This window comes from Nerophis lumbriciformis, linkage group LG04 (genome assembly GCF_033978685.3).
Source record: "Nerophis lumbriciformis linkage group LG04, RoL_Nlum_v2.1, whole genome shotgun sequence".
NCBI lineage: Eukaryota > Metazoa > Chordata > Actinopteri > Syngnathiformes > Syngnathidae > Nerophis > Nerophis lumbriciformis.
The window spans coordinates 1,629,547-1,642,472 of NC_084551.2; the positions used below are offsets into that span (position 1 = coordinate 1,629,547).

At 40.9% G+C, this 12,926-nt stretch overlaps 1 protein-coding gene across 1 annotated transcript in view; it reads right to left on the minus strand.

Moving 5' to 3' along the window:
- Positions 1 to 11,259, minus strand: part of LOC133594571 (cell adhesion molecule CEACAM1-like) — a 29,060-nt gene extending 17,801 nt beyond the window's left edge. The window contains exons 1-2 of the mRNA XM_061947392.1: positions 11,076 to 11,259; positions 5,360 to 5,695 (exon numbers count right to left, since the gene is read on the minus strand). Coding sequence (XP_061803376.1) covers positions 5,360 to 5,695; positions 11,076 to 11,130 — 391 coding nt within the window. The 5' untranslated portion in view covers positions 11,131 to 11,259. The remainder of the gene's footprint in view (positions 1 to 5,359; positions 5,696 to 11,075) is intronic.
- Positions 11,260 to 12,926: the final 1,667 nt, after the last annotated feature.

Sequence of the window (12,926 nt, forward strand, 5' to 3'; positions counted from 1 at the left end):
TGTGCGGCCCGATACCAATCGATCCACGGACCAGTACCGGGCCGCGGCCCGGTGGTTGGGGACCACTGAGGTAAACAACCAACAGTATGTCAGAAAGCTAGCTAAAACGGTACACATATTCATAATATAGTATACATTTTAACTGACCTTTATTTGACTATTTTTGTCTTTTTTTAGATGGCTAAAATACGCGGTGCTGCTGACCGCCGTCTAACGTTACGTGTGATATATTGACTAACGTAACCCTGCTTAAAAAAAATCACTGAACAAAAAGATGAATAAGGTAGTGAACTGCAACAGATTCCCGTGTTTGCAATAACGTTATAACGTTAGCAGTGAGTTTACAGCCTCACTGATTTAACTACACAGCAAATAAAAGTCACGTTACTTAGCCAATAAACGTTATCTTACATTCAAAACTTACCGTTCTTTGTGCAACTTCAAATGCCGGACGAAGTTGGAAGTTGTTGCCTCTCCATCAGTCATTTTGGAACCGCATGTGTTGCATACTGCAAACCGTTTTGTGTTGACCACCTCGTAATTTTTATACCCAAACAAAATTATTTTAGGTATCATTTTTTGTTCACTGGCGTGTGGTTTGGACATGTCTTCTTCGTTGGTTGTCCTGCAATTTGATTGGATGAATGCTGTGTGATGAAAACAAAGTAGATCTAATTTGATTGGCTGTTGTACTGAGAGCACACCAGCTGACACACGCAACGCTGATAGACAAGTACACAATGAAAAATACGGAGCGCTCCCGAATAACTTTTTCATCTTTGGGTTTTGGGGAAAGTAGCAAGTCATGTCAAGTCATGTCAATTCAAAAGGCTCAAGTCCAAGTGAAGTCACAAGTCATTGATGTTAAAGTCTAAGTCGAGTTGCAAGTCTTTTTACATTTTGTCAAGTCGAGTCTAAAGTCATCAAATTCATGACTCGAGTCTGACTCGAGTCCAAGTCATGTGACTCGAGTCCACACCTCTGCTAAATAGACACAAAATATTGCATTACACAAGACTACCCGAATGTACTCGAATGATTGAAAAGAATTAATGTTTTTAAGCTAAATTATTGGTAAACACAGTTTATGTATAATAATTTACGTAAAACCGCGAGTAATGAATAAAGTTTTCATCAATTAATATATTCTGTAGACATACCCTCATCCTCTCTCTTTTCCTGAAAGCTGATCTGTCCAGTTTTGGAGTTGATGTCAGCAGGCCAGGGAAGCTAGGGTCGATATTCTTCTCTTGATCATCTTCGGTGGCATAAGGGACGGTGTGAGCCAAGACATCCAGGGGGTTTAGCTCGCTCGTCTGCGGGAACAAACTGCCGCCATTGCTTGCCGTGCTACCGAGCTCCTTTGTCCCTGAATAGCTCACACACTCCGGCAGATTCAATGGGGGTCTGGCGGCAGATTTCTTTGACTTTATGGTTGGAAATGCATCTGAGTGTCACAGGATATCCACACATTCTTGCCATCTCTGTCGTAGCATAGCTTTCATCGGTAAAGTGTGCGGAACAAACGACTGACCATTTCGTCGGCTTTCCCCACACCCTCGTATTTTGAACAAATTTCGTCCAATTTCTTGCCACTTTGGCATCTTTGGGCCACTGGTGCAACTTGAATCCGTCCCTGTTCGTGTTGTTACACCCTCCGACAACACACCGACGAAAGTGAGAAAATGGCGGATTGCTTCTCGATGTGACGTTGTGAAGTCATCGCTCCGAGAGCGAATAATAGAAAGGCGTTTAATTCGCCAAAAATTCACCCAATTAGAGTTCGGAAATCGGTTAAAAAAATATATGGTCTTTTTTCTGCAACATCAAGGTATATATTGACGCTTACATAGGTCTGGTGATAATGTTCCCCTTTAAAGGGAACTGCACTTTTTTTTGGAATTTTGCCTAGTGTTCACAACCATGAGAGACAAGACCACACGTCTTTTTTTTTTTCTTTTTTTCGAATTTTAAAGATACAAAACGCTTAAAGGATGCGGCCAATGGGAGTCACCATTGAACCCTTTAATGCCCTCCAGCAGCGTTTTAAATAGACACTGCAAGTATATACAGTCGTGGGAAAAGGTTTACATACTAGAGATGCGCGGTTTGCGGGCACAACCGCGGAGTCCGCGGATTATCCGCGGACTCCGCGGATGAAATAAAAAAAAATTAGATTTTATCCGCGGGTCGGGTCGGGTCGGGTCGGGCGATTGAAATAAAAAAAAATTAGATTTTAAATAGATTCAGGCGGGTGGCAGTTAAACCAATTGGGAAATATATATACATAGTTAAATGTTGTTACCCACATACGAAAAACGAGCAGGCACCTGCAGCATATGCCACAACAGAAGAAGAAAAAAAAAAGAGATGGACACTTTTACGGAGCGGAGAAGGGACGCCTCGCCGGGGTCCGGGACCGAGGCCCCTTCCCCCGAGAGGGCCCCACCGGGAGCCGTAGCTGAGGCGATCCGCGAGAAGGGCCCGACGCACGTCCAGGGTCACCACCGCGCCCACCGCACCGACACCCCGCCTCGTCCGCCTTCGCCGCGGCCGGCGTCACGCGCAGCAGGTAAGCAGCTTACCTGCCCGCCAACCCCGTGGCCGGGGGCTCGTAACATGGGTCACTCCGCGCGCTCCGCCCGCGCAGCTTACCTGCCCGCCACCCCTGTTGCCGGGGGCGCGTAACAGGGGTCACTCCGCGCGCAGTGCGCTCACGAAAGGGGTGGGGCTCACCCTGGTTGATATAGACAGCAGGACGGTGGCCATGGAAGTCGGAACCCGCTAAGGAGTGTGTAACAACCCACCTGCCGAATCAACTAGCCCTGAAAATGGATGGCGCTGGAGCGTCGGGCACATACCTGGCCGTCGCCGGCAGCGAGACGCGCTTGGAGGTGCGCTCAGCGCGGCTCCCATATGATTGCGCACTGGTGTGCGTCTGGGTCGTGACAGCGTGGCACGCGAATGTCTGTGCTGCATTGGATCAGTCTCCTTTCTTTAACAGGCAAAAGCTTTATAACCTCACCATACCTGCCAACTTTTGAAATCAGAAAAACCTAGTAGCCAGGGAATATTTCGGTGTCATAAATAGATGATATCTTCAACATAGAGGTAACTTGTTTTTTTTTTTCTTGGTACTTGAATGTTTAACGTCCTCATCATTACAAGTGCTAAACATCGTATGAAGTCTGCGGTTCTTAAATCCAATGTTTTCCTTTTTTAGAGTATTGATAAAATCGATCGATACCTATCTTCCAGAAGGCAAACTTGCCAAGCACCGATGGATACAATTGAAATTTAGGAATATAAATTGATCTATCCATATATCGATTAATAGTTATATATTATATTAATAGTCAAAGAGCCATTTTGACCAGTTTCACAAATCAAAGAAATCAATGGGAGCCACAAAAATCTTATGAAATTTAAAATGAAATGACACTGCATACAAAGTTTTTTTTTTTGCTTTGTGCTATGTATAAACCAAGGGTCTCGAGTTTTCTATGAATGGCGCTTGACAGTGTCATACTTGTCAACCCTCCCGATTTTTCCAGCATACTACGAATTTCAGGGCGACTATTCTCTTGAACGTGCCGTGATGGTACAGCATTTAGCGCCCATTACATCCGGCGTGCCGGCCTAGCCACACGTGGTATGGGACTTCTGCTTGCTCACGTAAATGACAGCAAGGCATACTTGGTCAACAACCACACAGGTTACACTGACGGTGGCGGTATAAACTTTAACACTCTTACTAATATGCTCCACACTGTGAACCCACATCAAAACAAGAATGACAGACACATTTCGGGAGAACATCTGCACCGTAACACAACATAAACACAACAGAACAAATACCCAGAATCCCATGCAGCCCTGACTCTTCCGGGCTACACTATACACCCCTGCTACCAAACCCCGCCCACCTCAACCGACGCACGGGGTGGGGGGAACTGCGGTTCATTGAGGGCCCTGGGGGGCTGTATGAATTGCAACATGTAACAATCATACTTGATTTTATGATAAAATACACACATTTGTGAAAACAAAAGCCCCCACATAATAGGGCGCCCTTTGCAGTTAAGTAAATGCTCCAGGGCACTATATAAGGATTGCAGTATGCAGTATACTTTTAACACATTCATGTATATAATTCCTCACCACAGGGTGCAGTCAAAATGTCATTTGAAATAATCCTGCAGACTTTAATAATATGACAAAGTACAGTATGTTTTAAGTATTTCACCTTTACTACAGCATTCACTCAAGTGTATTAAAAATGCATTTGGTTTATACCAGGGGTCCCAAACTACTTCCATAACGTAAATGACCGCCAACACCAGGGGGAGCTCCACTAACCACGTTAAACCCAGATTACGATCTAACAAAGGTCTTAACTCATTCTCCTTCTATGCCACATCAATATGGAATGCACTCCCAACAGGTGTAAAAGAAAGGGCATCCCTATCCTCCTTCAAAACCGCACTAAAAGAACACCTCCAGGCAACTTCAACCCTAAACTAACACCCTCCCCCTTCCACATCCAACCTCCCCGGATTGTAAATGATTAAATGTAGATAATCAAATGTAGATACTTATTCTTATGCTTTCTGACCCCTCTCTCTCTCTCTCTATGTCCACTACTTGCTGTACATATCCTACCAAGTCACTCCTACACTGTTTCAATGTCCATTTCTCTGATGATGCAATTGTTGATGACTGAAGTGTTGATATCAACCAAACCTAACCCCCCCCCCCCTCCACATCCCACACCCCGGATTGTAAATAATGTAAATAATTCATTGTATATACTCTGATGATTATCTTGTGTGACGACTGTATTATGATGATAGTATATATCTGTACCATGACCCCAACTTAAACAAGTTGAAAAACGTATTGGGGTGTTACCATTTAGTGGTCAATTGTACGGAATATGTACTGTACTGTGCAATCTACTAATAAAAGTTCCAATCAATCAATCAATCAAAAACTCAAATTAACTTGGGGCCGCTGGAGGTAAAGCCCGATTGACACTGTGCTCCACAAAGTATTCTTCAGAATCAGATTTTGACTAAGCTATAGTGACCTTACGTCATTATAAATGTAAAATTGAATGTGAAAATCTTATATTTTGATACTGTTGAGTTCACAAAGAGGAACCTCAGCTTGCTTAAAGGAAGTTGCTCTTTGTGTTGCCCAATGTCTGTTTGTTGTATGATAATATTTGTGTTTGCATCTTTATGGGACTCCTTTTATGCTACTTTTGTGTTCGCCAGCCACAATAATGTGAATTTCACCTTATACCTTTGACATTTCAAACCATCCCAATTATTACTGACAAGAAACATTTGCTCACCAAGTGTCTGCAGTGTGGTGGATCCAGTGATTTGGTCCCCGACACCTGTTATGATGCTAACTTTGTATTCTCCACTATCATTCAGAGCCAGGTTCCTGAGCTCGAGAGACCCCGTCTCGATGAAGAGGGTGATCCTGCCTTCATACGCCGGTCCAGTTTTGTTTATGGTAGTGGATGTTATTATGGGTTTATCCACCTTATCAACAGTAAAGGTCCAGGTCACGGACGTCCATGGTGGTGCTACTGTGGGAGACAGTATGGTATCGAAACGCACTTTCTTTCCCACATCTGCGACCAGAGACTCATTTGGCAACACGCCGGATCCATCGGTTAAACCTGGGGAGAGACATTCTTGGAATCACAATGCATGACTATGGGAGTAAAATATCATATTAGCCAAGTTGAAAGTTTAAAATCATTGCTTAATGAGTGAATGTTTGTCCAAATACGCCTGCGTCCCATCCATAACTTTATGGTGCGCCTATAGGATTTATAGTTGAAGTTTATTTCGAACATGCATCCAATTACAATATAATAATTTATATTTTCTTAATTTTCTCATCACATGTTTGAAAAGGAGTAGGAAGAAGCAGAGCTTATTTGAGCATATGTCATGTCTGTGTAATCATGTTTTGTTTAGTTTCTGGCTTTTTACTCCCTTGTCTTGTTTGCATGATTACCCATTAGTTTCACCTGTTCCACGTTTGGACTCATTGTGCACTCTTGTTTGTCACCATAGCAACCATTAGTTTTCACCTGTCACGTCACGCACCTGTTTCACGTTTGGAGTCACGCACCTGCTTTCACTAATCATGTCCATAGTATTTAAGTTCATTCATTTTCTGTTGTTCGTCCTGACGACCTCAACACATTTATGCTCTGTTCATGCCTGATACTTCTGTCCATGTCAATTACTCAAGCAACTATTTTTGTCCAAGCCAAGTAAGTTTTTGTTCCATATTTATAGTCTTTTTGGTTTCATAGTTTGTTCTCCGCCATTGTGCGTGTTTTTTGTTTGTACTTTTTTCCTATAGTCTTTTGGTTTCATAGTTTATTCTCCGCCACTGTGCGCGCTTTCATTTATTCCTTTTTTTGATAATAATAAATCATGTACCTTCATTCCCGTCTCGCACGAGCCAACTTTCCGTTGCATCCTGGAAAAGCACACACCCCGGACCAAGTCATGACAGCATACCTCTTTTCCATTTCATAGCAATTACTAACACATTTGTTCACTTCCTGTTCCCCATTTATACACAACTTATTCCGCAGATAATACATAATAAAGTTCTCATAAATAATCAAATAGGTTGAAAATCAAATAATGAGATGAATAAGATCCTTATTTTACAATAGTTTTAAAATGTTTTTCAGAATTTTTCTTCTTTGTTCTTTGGTAAGCACTTTGAGTTTGAACAGTTTCTTAAAATGGATCATTTTAGTACATTGTTTGACTTCTTTTCTTAATCCATTTCATAATTTAGTTCCACATCTTCATATACTAAAGGTTTTAAGTGCTGCACATGCATACAGATGTTTTAAATTAGATTTTTCTCTAAGGTAATATTTATCTTATGTTGAGAAGAATTTCTGTACCTTGTTGGGGAGCAGGTTCTCGTTTGCTTTGTACATAAACGTAGCTGTTTGAAATTGTTTGACTCAATAAATGAAGTGTGATTGTTCTTGATAACCAACAGTATGTATTATTCTAACTGATCTCTTTTGTAACACGATGAGTGAATTAAGTGTACTATTGTAGTTATTTCCCCATATTTCTCCACAATAATTTCGATATGGTAACACTAGCGAGGGGTAGGGTATATGGAGTGATTTTTGGTCTACAACATCAATCCATCCATTTTCTACACATACTTTGCTTTATTCATTATTGAGTTATTTCTTGACACCTTATGTTCTATATTCTTATGATTTCCAGTTCATTTTTATCATCAATTATTATTATTACAAATTTGGTTTCTTTTACCCTTTTAATGACTACCCCGTCTATTTGTATTTGACTTTTTCTTCTGTTGTTACCGCATAGCATTATTTTAGTTGTACTGAGATTCAAAGATACCGTATTTTTCGGACTATAAGTCGCAGTTTTTTTTCATAGTTTGGCCGGGGGTGCGACTCAGGGCCGGCCCGTTGCATAGGCCGTATAGGCAAATGCTAAGGGCGCCGTCCATCAGGGGGCGCCACGCAAGTGCCACAAATGTTGGAGAGAAAAAAAAAAAAAAAGAGAAAAAAAGTTGGTACTATTATTTCTAAATACAAAAAATAATCCCACGTTAATTAAAATGCAAAGTAAAGCCTATTTAATAGAAATATTATTTGTTACAACATTCCCCCAACCTATTTATTGCTAATCAATAAATAGCTAGTTCTGTTTTAACGTCGGGTTAATATTGTGGAGGGGGCTAAATTGTTATGGAAAATAATAATGTAACGTTAGGTAATTACAGTACTCCCACCTTACATTCCTCAGGGACATTTGTATTAGATCTTTTAAGCAGGTGTTTTTTGTTTACATTGTTATTGCCTTCTGGTTAGCTAATGTTTGCCCTGCAGGTAATAGTCACTTTTCCACCCCTTTATATATTAGGTATAGTTGTAAGTAATAAAAAAAGGTCAAAGACAAAGCTATTCGGTTTCTTGTGAGTATATACACTTCACTGCGGATGTGGGGGGGCGCCACCTAAAATCTTGCCTAGGGCGCCAGATTGGTTAGGGCCGGGCCTGGTGCGACTTATACTCAGGAGCGACTTATGTGTGAAATGTTTAACACATTACCGTAAAATATCAAATAATATTATTTAGCTCATTCACGTAAGAGACTAGACGTATAAGATTTCATGGGATTTAGCGATTAGGAGTGACAGATTGTTTGGTAAACGTATAGCATGTTCTATATGTTATAGTTATTTGAATGACTCTTACCATAATATGTTACGTTAACATACCAGTTGGTTATTTATGCCTCATATAACGTACACTTATTCAGCCTGTTGTTCACTATTCTTTATTTATTTTAAATTGCCTTTCAAATGTCTATTCTTGGTGTTGGCTTTTATCAAATAAATTTCCCCCAAAAATGCGACTTATATATGTTTTTTTCCTTCTTTATTATGCATTGTCAGCTGGTGCAACTTATACTCCGGTGTGACTTATACTCCGAAAAATACGGTAGTCTGAATTTGTCAAACCATCTTTTTAATTTGTTATTTGCATTAGTTTCTGTGTTTTCTCTCCTGAAAAAAACACAGTTGTGTCATCTGCAAATAATACTAACTTTAAGTCTTTTGTAACTTTACAAATGTCGTTGAAATAGAGATTAAACAATTTGGTCCCAGTATTGATCCCTGGGGTATGCCACAAGATACAGTATATTAAGCATTGTAGACGTATGTTCGCCTAGCTTCACATATTGCTTTCTGCTGGGTAAGTGCCTTCTTACCCAGTAAAAGACCAGCCCTCTGATGTCACACTGTTCTAGGTTGTTAATTAATATATGACTACTTGTGTCAAATGCTTTTGTTGTTTACCATCTATTGCGTTCGTAATCTCTTCTGTTATTTCAATTTAGTTTATTATTCTTCGGTCAATGGTCAACAAAATAAACAAACAGTTGTACATTCATAGATTGAAAATGAAAATGTTGCAGACCGAAAGGGTTTAGGTTGAAGTTGAACACTTATAGCGCCTAACCCTATAAACAATGTCAAGTACAAGATGAACTTCCGAAAATTATGAAATGTCTTTTGTACAACAAATTATAAATACACATTATACACAATATGAACACTGTTAATTATATACACAGTAAAGGCATGTGAAATATCCTTATACGCGTGTTAAACCTTTGTACCAATTTATATACTATATACAAACAATTATACTTCCATTATTATTTATATCCCACATTTAGTATTTTAATTAACATTGATCATAGTATTAACTACTGTGTTGATTCAAGAGTGATATATTTTTCCAAGACATTGGTCTTAAAGTGTTTTTTAAATGTGTGAATGGACCTGGAACATTTTAAGGAATCATCCAAGCTGTTCCACAGTTGAACCCCCCTGACAGAAACACATCTACTTTTTAAGCTCGTTCTTATCTTAGCTTTCTGGAAGACAGCTGAACCTCTGAGGTCATAGGGACTCTCTCTGGGTTTGAACCTCTCCTGTAGACACCCAGGCAGCATGTGGTTATGAGCTTTGTACGTCACAATAGCAGTGTTGAGGTCAACAAGATCATGCAGTTTTAATGTTTTTAATTTAATAAACAGAGCATTGGTTTGGTCATGATAATCTGCATAATTTACAATTCTAATCGCTTTCTTTTGAAGTAAGAATATAGAGTTGATGTTTGTTTTGTAATTGTTACCCCAGATTTCAACACAATAATTAAGATAAGGGAGTACGAAAGAATTATATAACATATTAAGAGCCTTCTGATTTACGGAGTTTTTGATTTTATGTAACATAGCAATATTTTTTGCCATCTTTGTCTTAAGTATATTTATGTACAGTTTCCAATTTAATTTATCATCTATATAGATTCCCAAAAAATGTTGTTGAATACACCCTTTCTATCTCCATATCATCAATTCTTATATGACACTGTATGTTATTTTTCCTATTTCCAAAAATTATACATTTTGTTTTATTTAGGTTGATTGACAGTTTATTGGCATAAAACCATTGCTTTAGTATGTGGAGTTCGCTCTCTACAGTCTCTAAGAGTTGGTCAAGGTCTTGCCCAGAACAGTACAGACTTGTATCGTCAGCAAAGAGAATACAATTGAGTTTTTTAAAGATTTTGCAGATATCATTAATATACAATAAAAACAATTTTGGTCCCAGTACAGAACCTTGGGGCACTCCATGTGTTATAATCTTTTTATCTGAATCTACATTGTTCATATGCACATACTGTTCTCTACCACCAAGATAACTTGTCAACCAATCACGAGCAAGACCTCTAAAACCATACCTCTGCATTTTGTTTAAAAGTAATGTGTGATCGATGGTGTCAAAGACCTTGCTCCGGTCAATAAAAAGGCCAACAACAAACTCCCTCTTATCAATTGCAGTGGTTACCTCCTCAACTAGTTCCATCACTGCCATGGAAGTGGACCTGTTTGGTCGAAAACCGTATTGGTGTTCACTTAGCAAGTGATGCTTATCAATAAAACTGTCTAATCTTGACACAGATAATTTTTCAAGGACTTTTGAAAATTGTGAGAGTAGAGAAATAGGCCTATAGTTGGTGAACTGATGCTTATCTCCACTTTTGAAGATGGGAATAACTTTTTCCGTTTTCATTTTCTTTGGGAAAACTCAACAATTAATGCCATCGATGTTAAGATGTTGGCTTTGTATCCGTATTGGTTTTCCATGAGTGTTCCACTTGTATTTATGAATGTGTCCAATCTGTTAAATAGGTTTTCAATAATTTTAGAACATTGTGGAATTCAGGAACCAGGTCTATGGTTTGTAAACTGAGTCTTTGCACATTGACAGTGAGTTTTAAATGTGATAGCTTGCTCTGTAAGAAAATAATTGAATACAAGTCAGACAGTAAGCGTAGAATCAAGTTAATGTGTCACAGCCTATTCCAATATCATGAAATCACTATGTTATAAAGTGTGATGATTATTATGTTTAGTGTAAGCATAATAGACCAGAGCTTAAATATTGAGCATCCTTACCTGTACAAACTACGGAGACAATGCAAAACACTGCTAATACGTCCATAGACTCCATACGTAATCTTCCTGAAAACTATGAAGCTAAATTTTAATCTCTCATGCTTCAGGTATCCTGATGAATGTCCTGAACTAACAGCTGTTACTGAGCATGGTCATGTCCAGGAAGCAGAAGAAGACTCCCTACCTGTGCGTTGTGCCACAATATATCTGTTTCTGGCATGGCAATGACGGACGTTGCAGGAAATATCTTTGTGACAAATGCTGCAGAGCAACGCCCTCTTGTGTTTGTCTTCATCCAAAGATACTGATAGGGATCATGTATGTCTTGAGTAAGTCTTTTTTGGTTGTTTTCCATCTATCGATTTTCTACTACTTGTACCTGCCTGGGTCGTGTGGAGGCTTCGAGCTTATCCCGGCTGCACTCGGGCGGAAGGCAGGCTACACCCTGGACCAGAGGCCACCTCAACGCAGGGCCTCAGCTGTACGTTGTTTCTGATTGGTTTAAGTTGCGTGGTGCCGTCCGTGGTTGGTTAAATGTATGCAAACCTCAGATACGCACACGTCCTGTTACACCCTCACAAATCTGGATGAACTCGCTCAAATCTTCCATCCATCCATCCATCTTCTTCCGCTTATCCGAGGTTGGGTCGCGGGGGCAGCAGCCTAAGCAGGGAAGCCCAGACTTCCCTCTCCCCAGCCACTTTGTCCAGCTCCTCCCGGGGGATCCCGAGGCGTTCCCAGGCCAGCCGGGAGAGATAGTCTTCCCAACGTGTCCTGGGTCTTCCCCGTGGCCTCCTACCGGTCGGACGTGCCCGAAACACCTCCCTAGGGAGGCGTTCGGGTGGCATCCTGACCAGATGCCCGAACCACCTCATCTGGCTCCTCTCGATGTGGAGGAGCAGCGGCTTTACTTTGAGCTCCTCCCGGATGACAGAGCTTCTCACCCTATCTCTAAGGGAGAGCCCCGCCACCCGGCGGAGGAAACTCATTTCGGCCGCTTGTACCCGTGATCTTGTCCTTTCGGTCATAACCCAAAGCTCATGACCATAGGTGAGGATGGGAACATAGATCGACCGGTAAATCGAGAGCTTTGCCTTCCGGCTCAGCTCCTTCTTTACCACAAGGGATCGATAAAGCGTCCGCATTACTGAAGACGCCGCACCAATCCGTCTGTCGATCTCACGATCCACTCTTCCCTCACTCGTGAACAAGACTCCGAGGTACTTGAACTCCTCCACTTGGGGCAAGATCTCCTCCCCACCCTTTTCCGGGCGAGAACCATGGACTCGGACTTGGAGGTGCTGATTCCCATCCCAGTCGCTTCACACTCGGCTGCGAACCGATCCAGTGAGAGCTGAAGATCTTGGCCAGATGAAGCCATCAGGACCACATCATCTGCAAATAGCAGAGACCTAATACTTCAGCCACCAAACCAGATCCCCTCAACGCCCTGACTGCGCCTAGAAATTCTGTCCATAAAAGTTATGAACAGAATGGGTGACAAAGGGCAGCCTTGGCGGAGTCCAACCCTCACTGGAAACGGGTCCGACTTACTGCCGGCAATGCGGACCAAGCTCTGACACTGATCGTACAGGGAGCGAACCGCTCAAATCTTACACGACAGAAATGTCGCAAAAGTCACGTATAAGTAGATGAGCTAGAGATGGGAATATTTGGGCACCGCATGATTCGATGATGATTCAGGAGCTGCTATTCGATTAAAAATCGATTACTAATGCATCTTTAATTTATGCATATTGATGCAGTTTTACATTTATTTTTGTTTCACTGAGTTCTTAGAGTGCATATCCTGTATTAAAAACTGGTTGTCCTCAAATTTCTTCCAGATAA